At 40.8% G+C, this 19252-nt stretch overlaps 1 protein-coding gene across 3 annotated transcripts in view; it reads right to left on the bottom strand.

Moving 5' to 3' along the window:
• PKM (pyruvate kinase M1/2) overlaps positions 1-19252 on the bottom strand; it is a 38065-nt gene that overhangs the window by 5321 nt on the left and 13492 nt on the right. For 2 of the 3 annotated variants that reach the window (XM_089671406.1, XM_089671407.1), the window contains exons 2-9: positions 18331-18493; positions 16423-16514; positions 14994-15125; positions 14551-14737; positions 8727-8997; positions 6691-6841; positions 6420-6572; positions 1591-1757 (exon numbers count right to left, since the gene is read on the bottom strand). In XM_089671406.1, the coding sequence (XP_089527532.1) occupies positions 1591-1757; positions 6420-6572; positions 6691-6841; positions 8727-8997; positions 14551-14737; positions 14994-15125; positions 16423-16514; positions 18331-18487 (1310 nt within the window). In that variant the 5' untranslated portion in view covers positions 18488-18493. Of the gene's footprint in view, positions 1-1170; positions 1338-1590; positions 1758-6419; positions 6573-6690; positions 6842-8726; positions 8998-14550; positions 14738-14993; positions 15126-16422; positions 16515-18330; positions 18494-19252 lie in introns of all 3 variants that reach the window. The other variant, XM_089671408.1, reaches the window with a different exon arrangement.

Below are 19252 nucleotides of genomic sequence, written 5' to 3'. Positions count from 1 at the left end.
TCAAACATGGCTGATTGCTCAGCTCTTGGTCTTCAGAGAGCAGTGACTGTCAATCACCAGCTCTCTGCCCCTCCAGCACTCAGTGGAGCGCTGAGCTGTGGAAGAAGCAGGAGAAGCTGGCTCAGTCTCCCTGTGGCTCGCTGAAAGGCTGAGCCAACTGCTGGTCCAGGCATCCCGGTGGATCCCAACTGTAAAGTCGGGATCTTTTCTGAGCCTGGACCAGCTGAGTGACATCAGCAAGTTTTAGCCAACTATTGGCTGAAAACAGGTTAAAAAAAAAAAGGAGTGTAGAACAAAGTGCACTCTGGTGACCCACAGGAAAAAGTATAGCCAAAAGAGATTTGGCCATACTTGTCCTTTATGGGCATTAAAGTAAACAATAACCTCCCTCACTTTTCTGCTGATCCTTCCATCTTTGCATTCCTGCAATGAAAGAGCAGCAGAAAATTATTTGCCAGCTTATTCCAGTGCGGCTATCAAATCTAAGGGTTGATGGGCAGAGAAGACATCAAGTTACTTTAGAGGTGGTCTGTGTCCTGCATGTTCATGTGAGGCTGCATTCCCAGCTTAGAACATGCACATAATGGTGGCTACAAGGCAGCTCTAGGGAGACCTCACAAGGCAGTGTAGCCACCCTACAGAGGTATGTGTAGTTTACAGGAGAATCTGAATATATGGCTCTGAGAAGAAAAACAGTTTCTGAAAGCTTGAAAGTGATTCTATCACATAATTATTTTAAGGGTATGATAATACTTTAAAATATAAAACAATATTAACCAAACCACACATATTAGAAAAAAAAATGTTTCTATTAGGTATCTCAAGGACAGAACGTGCCAAAAGAAAAGTGATTTTCTATGTGACCCTGTAATAGAAAGCCGCTGGTAACAGCTATAAATACCTGCAAAGAAAGGTCACAGAGTGAAGGATCCACAAGAGAAAAGGTCATATGAAATAAGAGCAGCAACTTCAGCTGTCCAGAGTACTAAACACAAACCATCATGACCTGTTTCCTCTGTTAATCCCTTCTCAGTCAAGAGGGTTGTTCTCAGGAATCAGCAATCTTTTAATTAAGTCAGTAATTGGTCTAGTAACACATTTACCTCCCAGACTCCTGATCCAATAGGCACAGTATACACAGCTTTGTTACAGAGCTTATTCCCCTCCTACCTGCCAGATTTGGTAAGAACGATGATGGCTCCACTACAGCATTTGAAAGATGCCTCAACTGCTCCAACGGCAGTCGCTTCTGTTGGGTCACTGGTCAGCGGGGACACACGTCGAAGCTCCTCAAACAGCTGACGGTGGAAAATGGCTGCTTCTGCCTCACGAGCGATCTAGCAGTAATGGGATAAGCCGTGCCGCAAATGCCCAGTGCAGGGAAGTAGGGAATGAATGGGGAGGGGGGAAACAGGATGGGATGGGAGACATTCACATCAGTCAGGCTACATTTTTTCATTGTATGACAGAGCCTATCACCTGAAACCACTCATTCAGCATTCACACTCGCAACCTGCCTGAACCATGGAGTAACCAGAGACGTTGCAGCATGTTAGAAGCTAAGGGATAGTGGAGTGGACAGAGCCCTACCTGCCGGACTCTGTCAGAACTATCAACGCCTTTGCTAAACATTTAAAAGATGCCTCCACTGCGCCTACAGCCATTGCTTCCGCAGGATGCCTGGAGTTAACCGTGAGACGAAAAAGTTCCTCGAAGAGCTGGCGGTGGAAAACAGCAGCCTCGGCCTCCAGAGCAATCTGTGAGCCGAAGGAAAGGAGAAAAGGAACCAGGGCAAGGGACAGGAGGACAAGGGGAGAAAGGGACATATAACAAAAGAAAGAAAATAAAGCAGAGTGATTCTCTGCACCAGTAACCACAAGCCAAAATGTTAGTGTGAAAGATTAGGAAGAACTTGGGTTAAAGGAAAGAAAAACTAGAGGAGTAGGAGATGAAAAGGAAGAGAAGCAGGACAGACACTAGAAATCATCAGGCTGCTGTAAAGATGATATCTAAACACCGATACAACAAAGTTGGTGATACGTACTGTTGATAAGACTTCTAGCATGCGATGACAACTCCGAGAACCCAACAAAGTATGCAAACTACATTACTTCTTGATTGAAAAATGTCTCACCTAATGGATGTTTTCAATGCAGCCTGAAGACTTTGGACATGAACAACCCATAAAGCTATTTGTGTACTGAGAATATATGTGATACTGTTTTAGCTATACCATCAGAATAGAAGATTTCTACCAACTTTCCATCAAATCTATAAACCTCCAGTAAATAATGTCTATTGGAGTTACTAAATAAAAAGTGTGGCTGTGGAACTGAACATATGGTCCAGACAAAAGCTTTTTAGTCATGTGAAAAAATACCTATTAAGAGGTATTACAAAATCATAGGAAATGCCAGCTACATGTAATGTAGGGTGACTGAATGCTTAAAACATGTATATGACAAAACTGTAGCATAAAATGCACTGACTACAGTCAAGCTTTATCTAGTGCAAAACAACTACTTTTCCATCATGCAGTGTATAAATGTTTGATATATAGAGATGCTGTATCAGATTAATGTGGACAATTGTTTTTCCCACTTTGTTCACACTGTAAGTGCTAACTAACCCAAAAACATTTTCAAGGTACTACTTTTTGCTTTGCATTTACTGAATGAATGCAAAGCGGTCTAATTTAACAGGGTGGTGACATCATATTCGCCATCTCATCCAAGGCGCTCAGCACAGGACTGGGAAGCAAGTGAAGCTCACTGGAGTAGGGGTGTCTACTTCAGTGATTTCCAGCTTTCAGAGGGATCGGCCAGGTACGGCATATACATAATTACATTGCTCTTTGCTGGACCAATAATGATTTGTAAATTATCCATACCTGAAATTCCTATTTAACATATAGAACAGGGGTCAGTATAGATTAAAGAGAATAATGTAACCGTAGACTTTGAAACCCATCTAGAAGGGGATAGAACTACAGAGTTACCATAGAGATTAAATGATATGTTTACTTTTACATAAATAATAAAAAACGCACTTTTTTTTTGCAGGTACATTTTTATTATATCTTTGTTAGGAGCTTGTAAAGCATTGCACCCATGATCAGCAGATCGTAGGTGTAATGCCATGGTCCTGCAAACGGTCTCTGTATCTGCCTGCCCATACCTCCGATACGGCCAGTTACACAATGACAGGAAGTTCAATTAACTACCTAGAGAGCTCAACACGCTCTGGTAGTTCATTGAGAAGTACAAGCCGACAGCCGCAAAGACTGTCAGAACTTGTAGTTTCCACATTCACATACTATGAATGAATGTTTTTTTCTGACTGTGAAAGCCAGCGGGGGGAGAATATCTCTGCTGTCAAAACGGGGGATTGGGGGAAAGCAGAGGCCAGTTAATTTGTTACATATTAAACCATGAATATGGGTGGAACATGTTACAAAATGTGAACTTATCCTTTAAGGATTATTCATGTAAATTCTGCATGCAGAAATTGTTAAAATACATTTTCATCATACTTTAATAATGAAAATACATTGACTAGGCTAGAGTTGACAGAGTCTGGCATTAACCAATATTTTAACAGTAGAAGTGTGCTAATTGAAAAAAAAAAAAATTATATATCTATCTATCTGCAGTTGTTCCCTGCCAGCTCTAAGCCCGTGAACTGAGCAATCAATGACCGCTGATTGCTCACTTCTCAGTCAACTCTGAGCAGAGAGCGGTGACAGTCACACTGCTCTCTACTCTGCCCTTTCAGCTCTCACTGAAGCGGCTGCTTTGGCTCTCAGCAGCCCTCTGTCAGCTGATTGTGGGTCACAGGAGTACAAAAATAGAAGAAAGAAAGAAGAAAGAAGAAGAAAAGTATGGCCAAAAAAGCTTTGGCCATACGTTTCTTTTAAGTAAAAGGGGAAGAACTCTCCTTAAGATGACATATATATAATTTTTTTGAAAACTCTTACAAATAGACCTTTTAATAGGACTACAGAAAGGTTAAAATCCCTCACATTTTTATTGCTGACCTTGTCCTCATTTATGATATCTTCTCCCACTCTCAACAGTGTCACCAAGACAAGAACTAGGGGGTGGGCGTAAGGATACAACCCTTTTTGGAGTTTGTACAGTCACCTCTATTACATAGACAACTGCTGTGTAGTGGAATGACACTCCAGGCAACACCATGCAACACACTGCCACTTCTCTAACCCAGCAAAGAAAGGTCAGGCAGCAGAGCATATGTCAGGAGAGGTGAGGGGATGACACAATGCAGAACAATACCTTGCTTTGCAATCACTGAAGTGCACGTATGGTCCATTTACACACAAACCTGCATGTGCGCACTGTGAGTTTCAGGTAGTTTTGTGGTTAGACAAACAAACATATTTAATTTAGGATAGATCGCCTGGACTCCAGAGAATTAACATGTACAACCAGCATTTATCCTGATCAAAGCTGGTAGACCTTAAGAGTCAAAACAGATTAATTTGTTAGGTCAAGATGTTCTATTTCATACAGCATGAAAATGAAGGCATTATGGTTTAAATGATCCATGTACAAGATATTAAATTGCACATTTAACTAAATCTGGGAGTAGCATAAAATTTATATACAAATTTGCTACAATCCACGGCCAGTCATTACATTTAAATATTTGCACATGCTAGATGGCAAGCATATTAAAAAAAAAGAATAAACTAAAATACCAAGGGCTGTTTAATGAATTAATCCGCCAAGCAGTAAAGAATATCACTCTAGGTGATACAGATTGTGCCTGTATATATTGCATCTCTGCTTTTTTAACAAGAGCTACTAATGTGACTGAGAGGAGAAAAAAAATAAGTAACTGGGACAAACAAATTGACTTGCAAATCAGACAAACTGGTGAACCACACTTGTATTTGGTCAAATATATTCATGTAAACTTCTCCAATGTGGGGGGAATCATTCAACTTATGAATGGAGACTGTCTGGATTTGTTAATTGCAGTGAAGATTATACAGACTTGCATTAGAACAGTGGGGTTGGTTTATTAAAAGACTGGAGCATGTTCACTTTGCAAGGTTACATTTCCCCTTAGCTTAGTAAATGAGGTGAAAGTAACAATCCTATTTTTTTTGCACATAATTAGGTATACTTTGCAATGTGCATTGTCATTTAACTTCACCTCATTCACAAAGCTAAATTCAAATTGCAAAGTGAACATGCTTTACTTTCTTTGTGAATAAACGTCACTCAGGTAAACCAAAACTGGTAATATGCTGAATTTCCTGATAAAGAAGAGGTGTCAGATGTGTAAAGATTCCAGCAATTCAGATGATCCCGAATCATATGTGTTATGCTTTTCAGGTCTGCATTAATATATTTAGGCAAACTGAATACCAAGTCTCAATTCATCAGATTTGCAAATCAGTTAAGTCTAATCAGTTAAGTCTGTTAACAGTAGTCTGACGTAAAAAAAAAAAAAAAAAAAATTATATATATATATATATATATATATATATATATATATATAATTTTTATATATTTAGAAACAAAAAATGAGTTCACTATACTCATAAAACTACAAAAATAGGCCATTTTTTTTAATTGAAGCACATGTGAAGACTTTAAAAGAATACTTCCCGGATGAACGTGCATACCAGTAATACAAGTAGAAGCAGATGTGTACGCACGGTTGGTGCATGAGTAATATGACTTGTCTCAGTCAGCACTCTCCCACATCAGTTATCAAAACATGCCAACTGTCCAAATACCAGGAGCAGTCAGGACTCCTTTCCAACAGCACTAAAAGAGACAAGCCTTGCCGGAGTCAGTCCTCAGACACATGGTAAAAGTGTGAGCTGGCAAATAGCATGCCATCACCGGCCTTCAGTGAAGTAGAGAAGATAGGGGAGGCAAGGAGGAAGGAAGCGCAGAAAAGGAGCTGAATTTTCAAGTGCTCATTAAATGGGGTCTTTACTTACTGCCTATCTAAAAGCTGCGCAAAGCCTTCAGCAAGCTATAGCAGACAGCAGAGCGACAGCACATGCCACAACAACCTTATCTAAAGACGCAATACAGCACACTGCACGCTTTTGTGGGTTATATATTAACGGGTATATAAATACACACACGCACACACACCAACCACAAATACACTCAGTCTAAACTGTTATGTTCATGTAAACAAGATAAAAAGCTGTATGTGATGTTCTTACCCAACCAAGTAAAAAACACATTAGGACTAAAAACACATAGGACTACAGTACCTATCTGCTCAGTTTAATGACTATGAATCCACTGTATTCTGATTGTCTGTAATGAGGAAATTTCTAGCTGATCAACTAATGTGGCAATGCAGGTCCCTAGAAGAGCTGATGTGTGTATGTAGTGGCAGAAAGTGGCCTGTTGCTTGAGAATACTTACATCATGCTGCATGCGTACTGCCTCCAGTGGATAGTCTCCCTTAGCAGTCTCACCAGAAAGCATTATACAGTCTGCCCCATCCAGTACTGCATTGGCAACATCACTGCCCTCAGCACGGGTTGGGCGTGGCTTTTTGATCATGCTCTCCAACATCTGTAAAGAGAAAAAAAAAAAAAAAAAGTTACCAAGGTCTTAAGAATCTGTAAAAAAAAAAAAAAAAAGTTATCTGTTTCATACAAATTGCAAAAGAAAAAAAAGTTAGGAATACTACCTGTGTCGCACATATCACAGGCTTCCCTGCACGGTTACAACGACCAATCATCATCTTCTGGGCAAGGAAGACTTTTTCTGCTGGGATCTCAATACCAAGGTCACCACGGGCCACCATGATACCGTCACTGGCTTCTAGAATTTCATCAAATCTAAAATAGAAGCGCAAAGACAGAATTTACCAGTTTATACCTCATTAAGATATAGAGAAGTAAGTGGATCATTTTATAAGGTGCAAAATGCTAAGCATTTAAAGCTTGGGAAAAAAAACAAAAAAAACCACAAACAAACAATGCTTTCCTACACTCAGCAAAATGATGCCCACAAGCTCTCTCCCAGTCTTTTTCCGGGGTCTCGCTTCTTCGACCACCTCGACTGACCTATCTGGGATGACATCTCATGAAAAAGGCATGCCAAGATTGCAGATTGAGCTGCAGATGCAAGGCCTCTGAAGAAGTGCGCTAGCAAGTAGGTAAAAAAGCTTTAATTGCAGAACAAACCAAGTATATCTCTGCTGCTCCTGAATATGGCTGCTCCAGTTTTGGTAAATTCCCCTCATTACATACACAGCTTAAAAAGGATAAGTTCACCTCTTGGACAAAAAAGAATAAATACACATTTTTTGCAGGTAAAAAAAAAAAAAAAGTGCATTTATTATTTTTGTCCAAAAAGAGCCTCTAAAGCATTGCACCAGTGATCAGTAGATCGCTGATGCCATGCAGACCTGTCAGAATATCTGCTCGCCATATGGGATATACAGTCAAGCAGATATTCTGAGAGGAAGCTTCAATGAACTACCATGGGGCTCCACAGCGATGTGGTAGTTCATTGACAACTACAAGCCGATAGCCACTAAAGGTTGCCGGGACTTGTAGGCACTCATTCACAGAACTGCCCTGCACGGCCACGTGGTTTTCAAATTTGACAGCTAGTACGGGGAGACTCCCGTTCTACCTGTCAGAGGGAGAGGGGGTGGTGGGCACGGATGCAGCTATGGGAAAATGTTACATGCTCCACCGTAAAAATGTAACATGTTCCAACGGTGAATTTATCCTTTAAAAAGTGAGTGTAAACTTTTTTGTTTTTTCCTAATAATGTCATATTTACCTAGGCTGTGCAATAGTTTTGTTCACATCAGCCCTGATCCTCCTCTTCAGTTCCCCACCAGTACTCCTGGCTCCATCTCTTCATCAAGTGGCACCATGGGAAGCTGCTTCCTGTAGGGGCACTCATGCAGGCCCAATGCTGAGCAGACAGTGTAGCTCAGCCCCATCCCCACCACAGAATTTGATTGACAGCAATAGGAGCCGCTATCAATCTGCCCTGTGAGGAGGGAGAGAGCCGCCGCTCTCAGGCAGAGTGCTGGATTGAGATCGGACTCAGTAAAGTTAAGGGGGGCTGGATCCTCAGTACAGAAGGTTTTCACACTAATGCAGAGAAGGCATCAAAGTGAAAAAAACCCTTAATGGCTGGTTCACACTATAGAAATGCAGTCCAGATGCATTCCGGATGATTTTCTGCATGTGCATTTTTGCCACGTTTGTAGGGCATTCCGGTGCGTTTTTGATGCTTTACAGTTAATTATTTTCTCTCTCTTTCTTCAATCTAAATAGGGATGTGTTCCAGCGTGTTTTTGGTGCATTCCGCTGTGTTTTTTAAGCGTTTTACTGCATTTCAGTGCAGTTCTATGCAGGAAAAAAATGCAGCTTGTTATACTTTTTTTCTGCAACTGGAAAGCACTGCAAGCACTGATGTGAACCATGACACTGACAACCATATAGCCTACTTTCTGTGCTTTTCAGATGCAGAAAAAAAGCACACTAAAAACGCATGTAGTGTGAACTGGCCCTAAACCTTTAGAACTACTTTAAGACACAAAACAAGAAGAAATAAAATTACTACAGTCCTTGGAAAAGCAGAATTTATGATAAAGGCCCTGGAAGACTTCAAAAGTGTACATAGGTAAATCATAACTGTACAATACTCAGGCACACACCCTTCCCCTTCAGTAGTCATCTATCCAGCAGTCATTCCTACCTGCGTACTCCTTCATGGTTCTCAATCTTGCTGATAATTTTGATATTCTTTCCTTTCTCCCCGAGAACGTCTCTTACAGCTTGCACATCAGCTGCCTTGCGAATGAAGGAAGCAAACACCATGTCCACTCCCTGTTGTACTCCAAACTGAAGGTCCTGAACGTCTTTCGTAGACACAGCAGGCAGGTCTACAGCAGCACCTGGAAGGTTTACTCCCTTCTTACTGCCCAAGGATCCACCATTCTCCACCTCTGTTATACAGTAGTTTGGGCCTAGATAAAGAAGGCAATAAAAACATTAAGGGAACTACATAAAGCAGCACAGTGAAATATTGCTAAACTCCTTACTTTTCAGGTGGTGTCAACCTTAATCTTTCCAGTAGCATCTTTCTGCACACTAAGCAGTAATTTTCTTCCACAACATTGTTTCTCAAACAGGGTTCCACCAGAGGTAGCTAGCAGTTTCTTGACCATTTTATCAGTGGCAGATTGATTACCTACCTGAGCTAGTTCCAGCAAAAATCATGTTAGGGCCAGCCATCCTCTTCTCTAGTCTCTCAGGCAAGAAACTACTGACCTCAATTTTTTTAGCTCTGTGTTGGGGAGTCTTTTCCCACTGATCGCCAATGTAAAGGAAATTTTACAATCTACATTGATATTTTTTACCATAATTATTCATCATCTAAAATAACTTTGCCATTTAGACCACAGGGGGTGATAAAACAAAAAAAAAATAAGCTGAGTGCCAAATATATAGTCTACATTCTTTATTATTTTATCTAAAACTAATTGATCATGCTACCATACCAAGGGCTGTAGATACAGTTATGTCCATATATATTTGGACACCGGCACAATTTTAGTTTTTTTCAGGTATTTACCAAAACATATTCATGCTATAGTTATATAATGGATATGGACTGAACATGCACACTCTCAGGTTTAATTTGAGGGTATGTACATCCAAATTGGAGGAAGGGTTTAGGAACTACAGCTCTTAAGAGTAGCCACCCCCCCCTTTTTTCAAGGGACCAAAAGTAATTGGACAATTGAATCAAAAGCTGTTTCATGGCCAGGTGTGGGCTACTCCGTTATTTCTTCATCAATTAAGCAGGTAAAGGGTCTGGAGTTGACTCTAATTGTGGTATTTGCATTTGGAATCTTTTGCTGTGAACCTACATCATGCTTTCAAAGGAGCTGTCCATGCAAGTAAAGCAGGCCATTGTAAGGCTTCAAAAACTAAAAACAAATCCATCAGAGAGATAGGAGCAACATTAGGAGTGGCCAAATCAACAGTTTGGTACATTTGAGGAAAGAAGAACGCACTGGTGAGCTCAGCAACATAAAAAGACATGGATGTCCACAGAAGACAACAGTGGTGGATGATCGCAGGATCCTCTCTATGGTAAAGAAAAACCCATTCACAACATCCAGACAAGTGAAGGACACTCTCCAGAAGGTGGGCGCATCATTGTCAAAGTCTACAATCAAGAGAAGACTTCACAAGAGCAAATACAGAGGGTTCACCTCAAGGTGCGAACCATTCATAAGCCTGAAGAATAGAAAAGGCAGATTAGACTTTGCCAAAAAAACATCTAAAAAAGCCAGACCAGTTCTGGAAAAGCATTCTTTGGACGGAAGAAACTAAAATTAATCTACCAGAATGACGGTATGAAAAAAGTATGGAGGAGGCTTGGAACAGCTCATGATCCAAAGCACACAACATCATCTGTAAAACATGGTGGAGGCAGTCTGATGGCATGGGCATGCATGGCTTCCAGTGGCACTGGGTCATTGGTGTTTATTGATGATGTAACAGAAGACAGAAGCAGCCGGATGAATTCTGCAGTGTTAAGAGATATACTGTCAGCCCAGATTCAACCAAATGAAGCAAAGTTGATTGGACGGCGCTTCACAGTACAGATGGACAATGATCCAAACACACTGAAAAGAAAAAAAAAAAAAAAAAAAAAGCAACCCAGGAGCTTTTGAAGGAAAAGTGGAATATTCTGCAATGGCTGAGTCAATCACCTGATCTCAACCCAACTGAACATGCATTTCACTTGCTGAAGGCAAAACTAAAAAGGCAGAAAGTCCCACAAACACCACAAACAAAGACCAACTGAAGACAGCTGCAGTTAGAGCCTGGCAAAGCATCAGAGAGGAAGAAACCCAGTCTTTGGTAATGTCCATGGGTTCCAGACTTCAGGCAGTCATTGCCAGTAAAGGATTCTCAACAAAATATTAAAAATAAACATTTTATTTATGATTATATTCAATTGTCCAATTACATTTGAGCCCCTGAAAATGAAGGGACTGTGTATAAAAATGGTTGCAGTTCCTACAATTTGTACTTTGTATCTATGCACAACCCCTTGAATTAAAGCTGAAAGTCTGCACTTCAAATTCATTTGGATGGTTTAATTTTAAATTTAGTCTGGTGGCATACAGAGCCAAAAGTATGAAAATTGTGCCCGTGTCCAAATATATATGGACCTAACTGTAACTGGATTTTTGACTTGCCTATAAAATCCATTTCTTGGAGTACATCATGGAGTACAGAGCAGCCTTACCAATCCTTTCTCATAGGGTTATTCACCACCTACAGTTGATTGGATACCGGCAAAAAGACAGGAAGTTCTCCCCTATATAATCCTTCTAATAGAGTAAGCACCTCAGTATTGTAGAAGCCATACATCCCAACATAGCGTGGAGGGATCTGTGTCCCGTGATGTACTTCAAGAAATAGATTTTACAGGCAAATCAAAAACAGAGCAGCCTTATGGCCTTACACATTGGGATACCCTAAATCCATGCGCATGAGGGCAGGGAGACACGGCAACCACAGACAGACCAAATGAAAAAAAAAAAAATGTAAAAACACACACATACCACCCCCCCCCCCTTACAGAGCAGCCTGCAAAACACTGCAATGTGCGATCACATCCTCAGCGGCCCTTACATTCACCTTGTAAATGTATGAACGGAGGACCAGGTTGGGGACTTGCATACCTGAGCCACTGACGCCTAATGAAGGATAGGCCAGGAGGCACCAACACTCCTGGTAGAATGAGTCATCACTGGAAAAGGGTCCGTGCAAGGCACCAGCTCCGATACCCTATGTGCCAAAGTAATAGCAACAAGGAACACAACCTTCCAGGTCAAAAAGAATTGAGGAATATCTTGCATTGGCTCAAATAGTGGTTTCTGTAACACTGAAAGCACCAAACGGAGGTCCCACGGAGTAAAGCCGACCTGAATGGAGGCACCACTTGCATGACACCCTCAACAAAAAGGTACGCAACAAGAAATGAGCAGCAATTGGCCTTTGAAAAGAGACTGCCAAGACCAAAATTTGCCCCTTGACTGGACTCCAGGCCAGTTACATAATAATCCTTGACTGGAGAAAAGCCAGAATACGGCCTACAACATACTTGCCAGGATGAAACTTCACACAATTTCCAGGTTCTGTGGTAAATCTTCCTCAAAGTAGCCTTCGTGGTTCCCAAAAGTGTGCAGATGACTGCCTCAGATTTCCCCTCAAGATTATGGCTTCAATAGCTATGCTGTTAAAGCCAGCAACCTTAAAGAAGGATGAAGATCAGACCTTGTGACAGAAGGTCTGGCTGGGTTTGAAGTATCCACAGGCCATGCATTAACATATTTACAATGTTGGAATACCACGTTCTCTTCGGCCAAGCTAATGCAAGCAGAAGTACTAGTGTTCCCTCCACCCAAACCCTGAGAAGCAAACACGGAAGAAGCTGTAACTAAGGAAAGGCATACATCAGAAAGAACTGGTTCCATAGCATCACCGGGGCATCTAACATATATGCCTGAAGATTCCTGGTCCTGAAAAAGACTGTCCAGTTTCCACTGAACCTTGATGCCAATAGAGGCACATTCAGTGTGCCTCGTCTGCCAACAGAGAGCCTTGAACACCTTCAGACTGACAGCCCACTCCCCTGGTGTAAATTGTGGACAGCTGAGGAAGTCTGCTTCCCAACTTTCTACACCTGGAATGTGAACTGTGGTCAGAGTGGGAAAAAGGGAGCTTTGCCCACAAGATGCAGTCCACCTCCTTCTGGACCGCCCAACTCTTGGTACCCCTTGATGATTTATATGCCACAGCCATGACACTGTCCAACTCAACCCTCACTGGGACCCTCTGAAACTGATTCAACCAGTGCAGGACAACTAGTCAGATTGCCTGCAGTTGGACCCTGCCCATCCACCCTGTCAAGTGGTCATCTTTCAAGCAAGGGGGAGAAACTACTTCCTTGCCTCCTACCTTTGGGGAGACAGGGTGACATCCACCAGTCCAAGGACCATAGAGCACAAAAATGTAAGAACATTGGGGAGCCGATGATTTTTTTCCCCCCTTTCAAATGCATTCAGGAAATTCTGCTGCAGAAGCTTGCAACAGAAATTCTGCCTCAAATGAGGGCACAATGTTCCCCCAAACTCTCATGCAGAGATGAATTGAGAGATACCTTATGGTTCTGAGAGCAGACACTTGATTCTTCGATGCTAGGCATTTCTCTGGAGAAAGAATCATCTTTGCCTGGACTATATCCAGGCACAGCCCCAGATACTTCAATCGCTGGGCTGGAACCAGTGCTTATTTCTGGAGATTGATGACCCAGCCAAACCTACCCAAAATGCATATTGTGAGAGACATGTTGTTTTCTACACAACAAAGAGGCTGCTCCCTAAGAAGCAGAACGCGTCTGGAAAAAAAAAGTATTCTTTTGAGGTTTCTTTCTTGTAGAGAATATGCGGCGTTAAAACAGATTTCAAGGCTATTAAATATGAATATGTATGTAGTGTAGATGATGTCAACTGTGTAACTGTATATACCACGATCAGCCATAACTTTATGACCACCCACCATAACCCATAGAGGCATGGACTTCACTAGACCTCTGAAGGTATGCTGTGGTATCCGGCACCAAGCTGTCACTAGCAGATCCTTTAAGTTCTGTAAGTTGCAATGTTGTAGATGTTTTTGGCTGTGGACATGGTTCAGCATGGGCAGCCTGACTGGGCTGCGGGTACACAGACCCATATGCAACAAACTGTGATGCACTGTGTGTTCTGACACCTATCAGAACTAGCATTAATTATTTCAGCAATTTGAGCTACGGTAGCTCTTATATTGTATAGGACTACATGGGCCAGCCTTCACTCCCCATGTGCATCAATGAGCCTTGGCTGCACCGACCCTGGTTTGCCAGTTTTCCTTCCTTGGATCACTTTTGGTCAGTCCTGACCACTGCAGACCAAGAACATCCCACAAGAGCTGCAGTTTTGGAGATACTCGGACACATTAGTGTGTACTGAGCATGCTAAGCAACTATAGAAGATGTACTTGCAGGCATATGTTTATGTGCCTTCTTTTTAGTTCTGCTATCTGTTTGGAAACTTTAGTGCAGATAGACCAATTCCATTCAAAATATGCCAAAATGACTGGCTGTCAGCCTATTGGGAATATTACCCCCAATTTTTATCTCTGCGACAGCCACATGAGTTCAGGGAAGCACAAGCAGCAAGTAGAAACAGTCAGAAGATCTAAACCCTTCCCACTCTACTACAGGGGCATATGTTGATATGGGATTGTGTTGATGGATAAATGCAGCATGTTTGAGATCATTCAGGATTCACAGACAGGTGTACTTGACCACTTTCGGACCTGCATTTGACCTGTTTCAACCTGCTTTAGCATCCCTATACACTTGTACTTGACACCATTAAGAGTGTCTTACCAAACTAATGACACAACAAGGGAATAACCAGATTATTTTCGCATCAAGATAATCTACTAACCAACTTCTTTAACCAGCAGGGAAATGAGACCATCATCTACATAGATCTTGCTTCCAATTGCTACCACCTTGGTAAGGTTCTTGTAATCAACCCAAAGCACATTCTCGTCACAGTTTTCCTGGAAAGAATCATCCAGGGTCACCTTCAGGGCTGCGCCTTTCTTTAGTTCCACTTCAGCTGTGCCACTCTAAAAGACAAACCAACAAAGAGTGTAACAAAGCAAAATATACAAGGAGTTTGCAACAGGTAAACATATTTCTATCTAAATCCAGCCCCCAGCCCCCCCCCCCCCAAGCCCATTTTAGCTCTAGGGACAGTCAAAGGCATTTAGCAGAGGTCACACTGAAAAGTATTATGGATAATATCCACTTGTAGATGTACAAGGATTTCTCTCTAAATTTGCATATTCTTTATTCAGATCCTGTAGATTTTAGAGTACTTACGCCTTTGATGAGACCTGTGCGGATTTCTGGTCCCTTGGTGTCCAATGCAACAGCCACAGGTCTGTAGAGGATTGGGTTAGAAGCAAAGCTTTCTGTAGCTTCACGGACATTTTTAATGGTTTCGGCGTGGTACTAGAATATAATTCATAATTAAAAAAACACAGAATTATTAATGTATCAGAATTTAGTGCTTCATTTTTTCTAGAGCAAAGTAAAAGCAACCAAGTTGTGAAAACATGAGATTTAGATCTATACAAATTCCCCAGCACAAGGAATGATAGCGCAAGGTGGTGCTTTTTTTTTTTTTTTTTTTGTTACAGTGATTTGAAACTAGGCTTTTTTTGGTTCTCTGGGGACATTTATCTGTATTGATCCAAGGTGAAGAAAGTACAAGAATGCATGTCATCAGATATAAATGAAATTGACACCTTTTTGTCTGCCAGCTACATAGCACAAGGTATGCCCAACCATTACATGTGCCAAGCCTACAGCTTAAGTCATGCCTGTGCAAGAATGAAAATGTGTTTAACAAATGCCACAAAAGGTCACTGAAATCTGTATGCATGCATTCATACAAGATCACCTTCCATGTGCTATAAGGATATGTCCTTCAGTGGAAATTGTCATTACAAGCCATGGATACTTGAGAGCATAATATGCCAAGAAGACATTTGAAGGACAATAGGTATAGCAGTAGTTAGCTGGCATTACATTCTCAAATCAGTAACAGACAATTGTGGCCAGATTAAAAATGTTCTTTTCTAGAAAGAGCAGAGTCATTGCACCACAGTGTGCCAGGGAGAGACCCCTCTTGCATAATCATCAGAAATCTTAATTTATTTGTATTGATAATGATGTGTAATTTGCAACAAACTGGGTTGCTTAGTACCAATAATAGAGAAAACATGCCATTTTTACTGCTGTGACTAATGTGGAATTATGTTTGAAATGACTCAGAATGCATTTCAACTGTTGGCTATTAAAAACGCTGGAACATTTGCACTCGGTTTCTAAATGAAAAATTCAGTTTAGGCAGTTTGAATTATTGAGAAATCACTGAAATTGAAGACTATCTGGTAAACAAAAGTGTAATGCCAGAGTCTCAATTAAATTCACATAAAAGTGTATTGTGTCTGAAATATTCACTATGACAGAAAATGTTTAAGAGGCTTTCAGGTTCCACAAATCATATCATCTTCATTATATGGGAGGTAGGTAAGCCAATTTATAATAGTCATAATCTGCTTATAATGGAAAAAAAAAATTAATTTTTTTGGCAAATTTGTTCATAAAGAGTAAAGCAGAATGGAGTGCTAACCACGTAGTGTAGAAGAAATTATTTTTATAGCAAACAGCTGCAGGGAGCAGATTGGATTTCCACAGTGACCTTCTATTCTACAGCTTAAGACAACCGGAATACACTACACACCTCATGGGACCCATGGGAAAAGTTCATACGAGCAACATTCATCCCAGATTTGATCATTTCTTTTAGAGTTTCCACTGAGCGAGATGCTGGGCCTAGTAAAAGAAAAAAAAATAAAAATAAAACAATAAGGATATAAGAAAAGTTCTGTGCTTATCTTCATCAGAAAATCATTACAAAAATTCCATCTCGAAGTTATAACATTCTCCATTTGAGAGCTTTCATTGTTTATTATATTTTTATATATAATTTATAGTTAATTTATTATATTTCACACACAAAAGAAGAATACACTTACAATGAAAACGGAGTGCAGAGACCAAATACACATTTTATTCACAAGCGTAAATTAACGAAACCTAGTTCATTTGGAAGAGAAATTGTCTCTGCCATATCAGCCAAATTAAAATGTATACTCCAAGTGTAATTTTTCCCATGAAAGGGGAATCTAATGGTTTGTTATAATAAACAACAAATGAAATTGTGGCACAAATAAATGCTAATGCACCATCTGCATAAGTTAGCCTCTACCCTCCTAGATAAATGTAAGCATGCGCTTGTGTAGCATAGGTATGGTTTGAGAAAGGAGCCAATGGGAGCTCCAAAACACATTACCATAGCAACCAGCCCCGCCCCAGGTATGACATCACATCCTGCCCTGGATTCCACAGGGGCTCTCCTCACTTCCTGGAACTTTGGACTTGGTTTTCTCACTGACAACATGCTGTCACAAGCAGCATAGCTGCAGATAAGCTCTTTAATTTTATATTTCTGTGAGTTTGCATTCGGCTTTTTAATTGTAATAAACCCATTGATGCTGCACCTAAGCTGGTGCCCCCTTGTGTTTCATTTCTGAACTCTTAGTTACAAGCCCACTTACCTTGTATAAGACAGCTCTTTTCCTTGATATACTGGAGCATTTTCATGCTGTTTCAGTGCAGCTGGGAAAGTGCAAATTTACCCACAGGTTAGGTGTGGGTTAGCTGCTCTGTCCCACAGAGTTGCATTAAGTCCTGTAACTTTGGTGCGCTTTTTGAACATGCACCAAAGTGTAGTATGCAGGACTTTTAGAAAGCGCACCAAAACCGAAAAACATAATGTAACTCAATAGGAAAGAATAGCTAACCTGCACCAAACCCGCGGGCAATCTGCGCTGCTCCCGTAGTGCGGTCAAACTGCACCGGAACAGACTGAAATTGCTCTAACAAAGGAAAGATCTGTCTTATAAAAGGTTAAATGGGATGGTCCTATAGGACCATCAACAGGGCACAGGCTAAATCAAGTATACTAAATTTCACCTGTGTTCTGCAAAGATCTGCAAAATACAGAGGGGGCCGGTTTTGGGAAACAATGGTTAATGAACTGCTTTTTCATTTACATGAAGAACTCTGCAGGTTGCTTTTCACGCCACTGTTGTCCATTTTACCATTAGATTGGGTTCCATCAAAAACACAGAGCATAAAAAGTATATGCATCTTTATGAGTTCCGTGTGAATGAGCACTTTTCCACACTGTATGTTATGCTGCTCTATATATACCCACTTGATGTCTTTAGTGCCAGCAGACACAAATTGAGAATTCTACACTACACTCTCAGAAAACACATGTAATTGCTTAAGCAGAGCAGAGTCAGCAGTCCCTGCATCCATTGAGCTTAATCCTACCCATCCCCATAAAATTACAACCTGCCAATCATGGAAAGTAAAAATCTCATCTAAAAAGGAGTCCTGATGGCTTGCTTGATGCAGATGATGTCAGCACTGTGGGACCTTCTTAACAAAGGCATACAGACTTAACTGTTGCCCGACCTTTTTTTTTTTTTTTCCTTTTCTTTTTTTTTTTTTACCATAATCAAATGCTGGGGAGTAGGCTTTCATTCATAATTCCCAGAGATTTCAAACACATACATACCAATAGTGCAGATAATGCCTGTGTTGCGTGCCACTATGGGTTCAGAGTCAATGTCCAGACGGCACATGTGTTCCAAGAAGGTGTCCGCCATTGCTGCATGCAGCTGCTGTGTCTGGATGAAGGCACTGCCGGCATCGCATACATGAGACTTTGACATGGTGACCTGCATTGAAAATAAAATGGATGTCTGTTTCAATACCAGAGAGTACTTCTACTTCTGAATCAATATATACACATGTGTAAGATTATAAAAAGGAAATACATTGGAATAGGACTACTTTGTTGCCGTGTATACAAACTATACTAATAACAGGAAAATCGCATACATACATAATATATATATATATACATACATATATATATACACACACACACACACACTCTCTCTCTCATTACAGTGTTACACTACACTCTTTCTAGCATGGCCATTACAATCACTATAGAGTCCATTCTTCAACCTGAAGAAGCATAATAATGCCTTTACCAATATTGTATTTCATATAGTTTGGTGTTAAATTGGAAGAAAATTCATCGATTTAAAGGTTTAAAAAAACAGTTCTATTCCCGGCATGCCAGGAAAGCTGTCACATTTGCTTGTGCTCTCAAACTGTCAAACCATCAAATGGATGACATCATAACTGATCACATGTGTAGCACCAAGGCAGCTGCAGATCAAACAGAGGCTAAGATGGCAGCTTCCTTGATTGAAAAGGATAAGAGGGTTTAGTTCCGATTTAACTGATACACAAAGGATTTACTTTACAACTAATAATCCTAAAACCAAAACGAAACCCATTTAACAGTTTCCCAAAACAGTTACACGTAAGACATGCTATGAAATGATAACTGCCACATTTACTCGAGCTCTCAACCAAGCTGTCAAGCCATCAAATGGCTGGTGTCATAACTGATCACATGTGCA

The sequence above is a fragment of the Staurois parvus genome, unplaced genomic scaffold, assembly GCF_062004578.1.
Source record: "Staurois parvus isolate SC_StPar_1 unplaced genomic scaffold, SC_StPar_1.0 ptg000105l, whole genome shotgun sequence".
NCBI classification, from domain to species: Eukaryota; Metazoa; Chordata; class Amphibia; order Anura; family Ranidae; genus Staurois; species Staurois parvus.
Note: the sequence above shows the minus strand (reverse complement) of the source record. Positions and strands in the feature narration are given on the sequence as shown.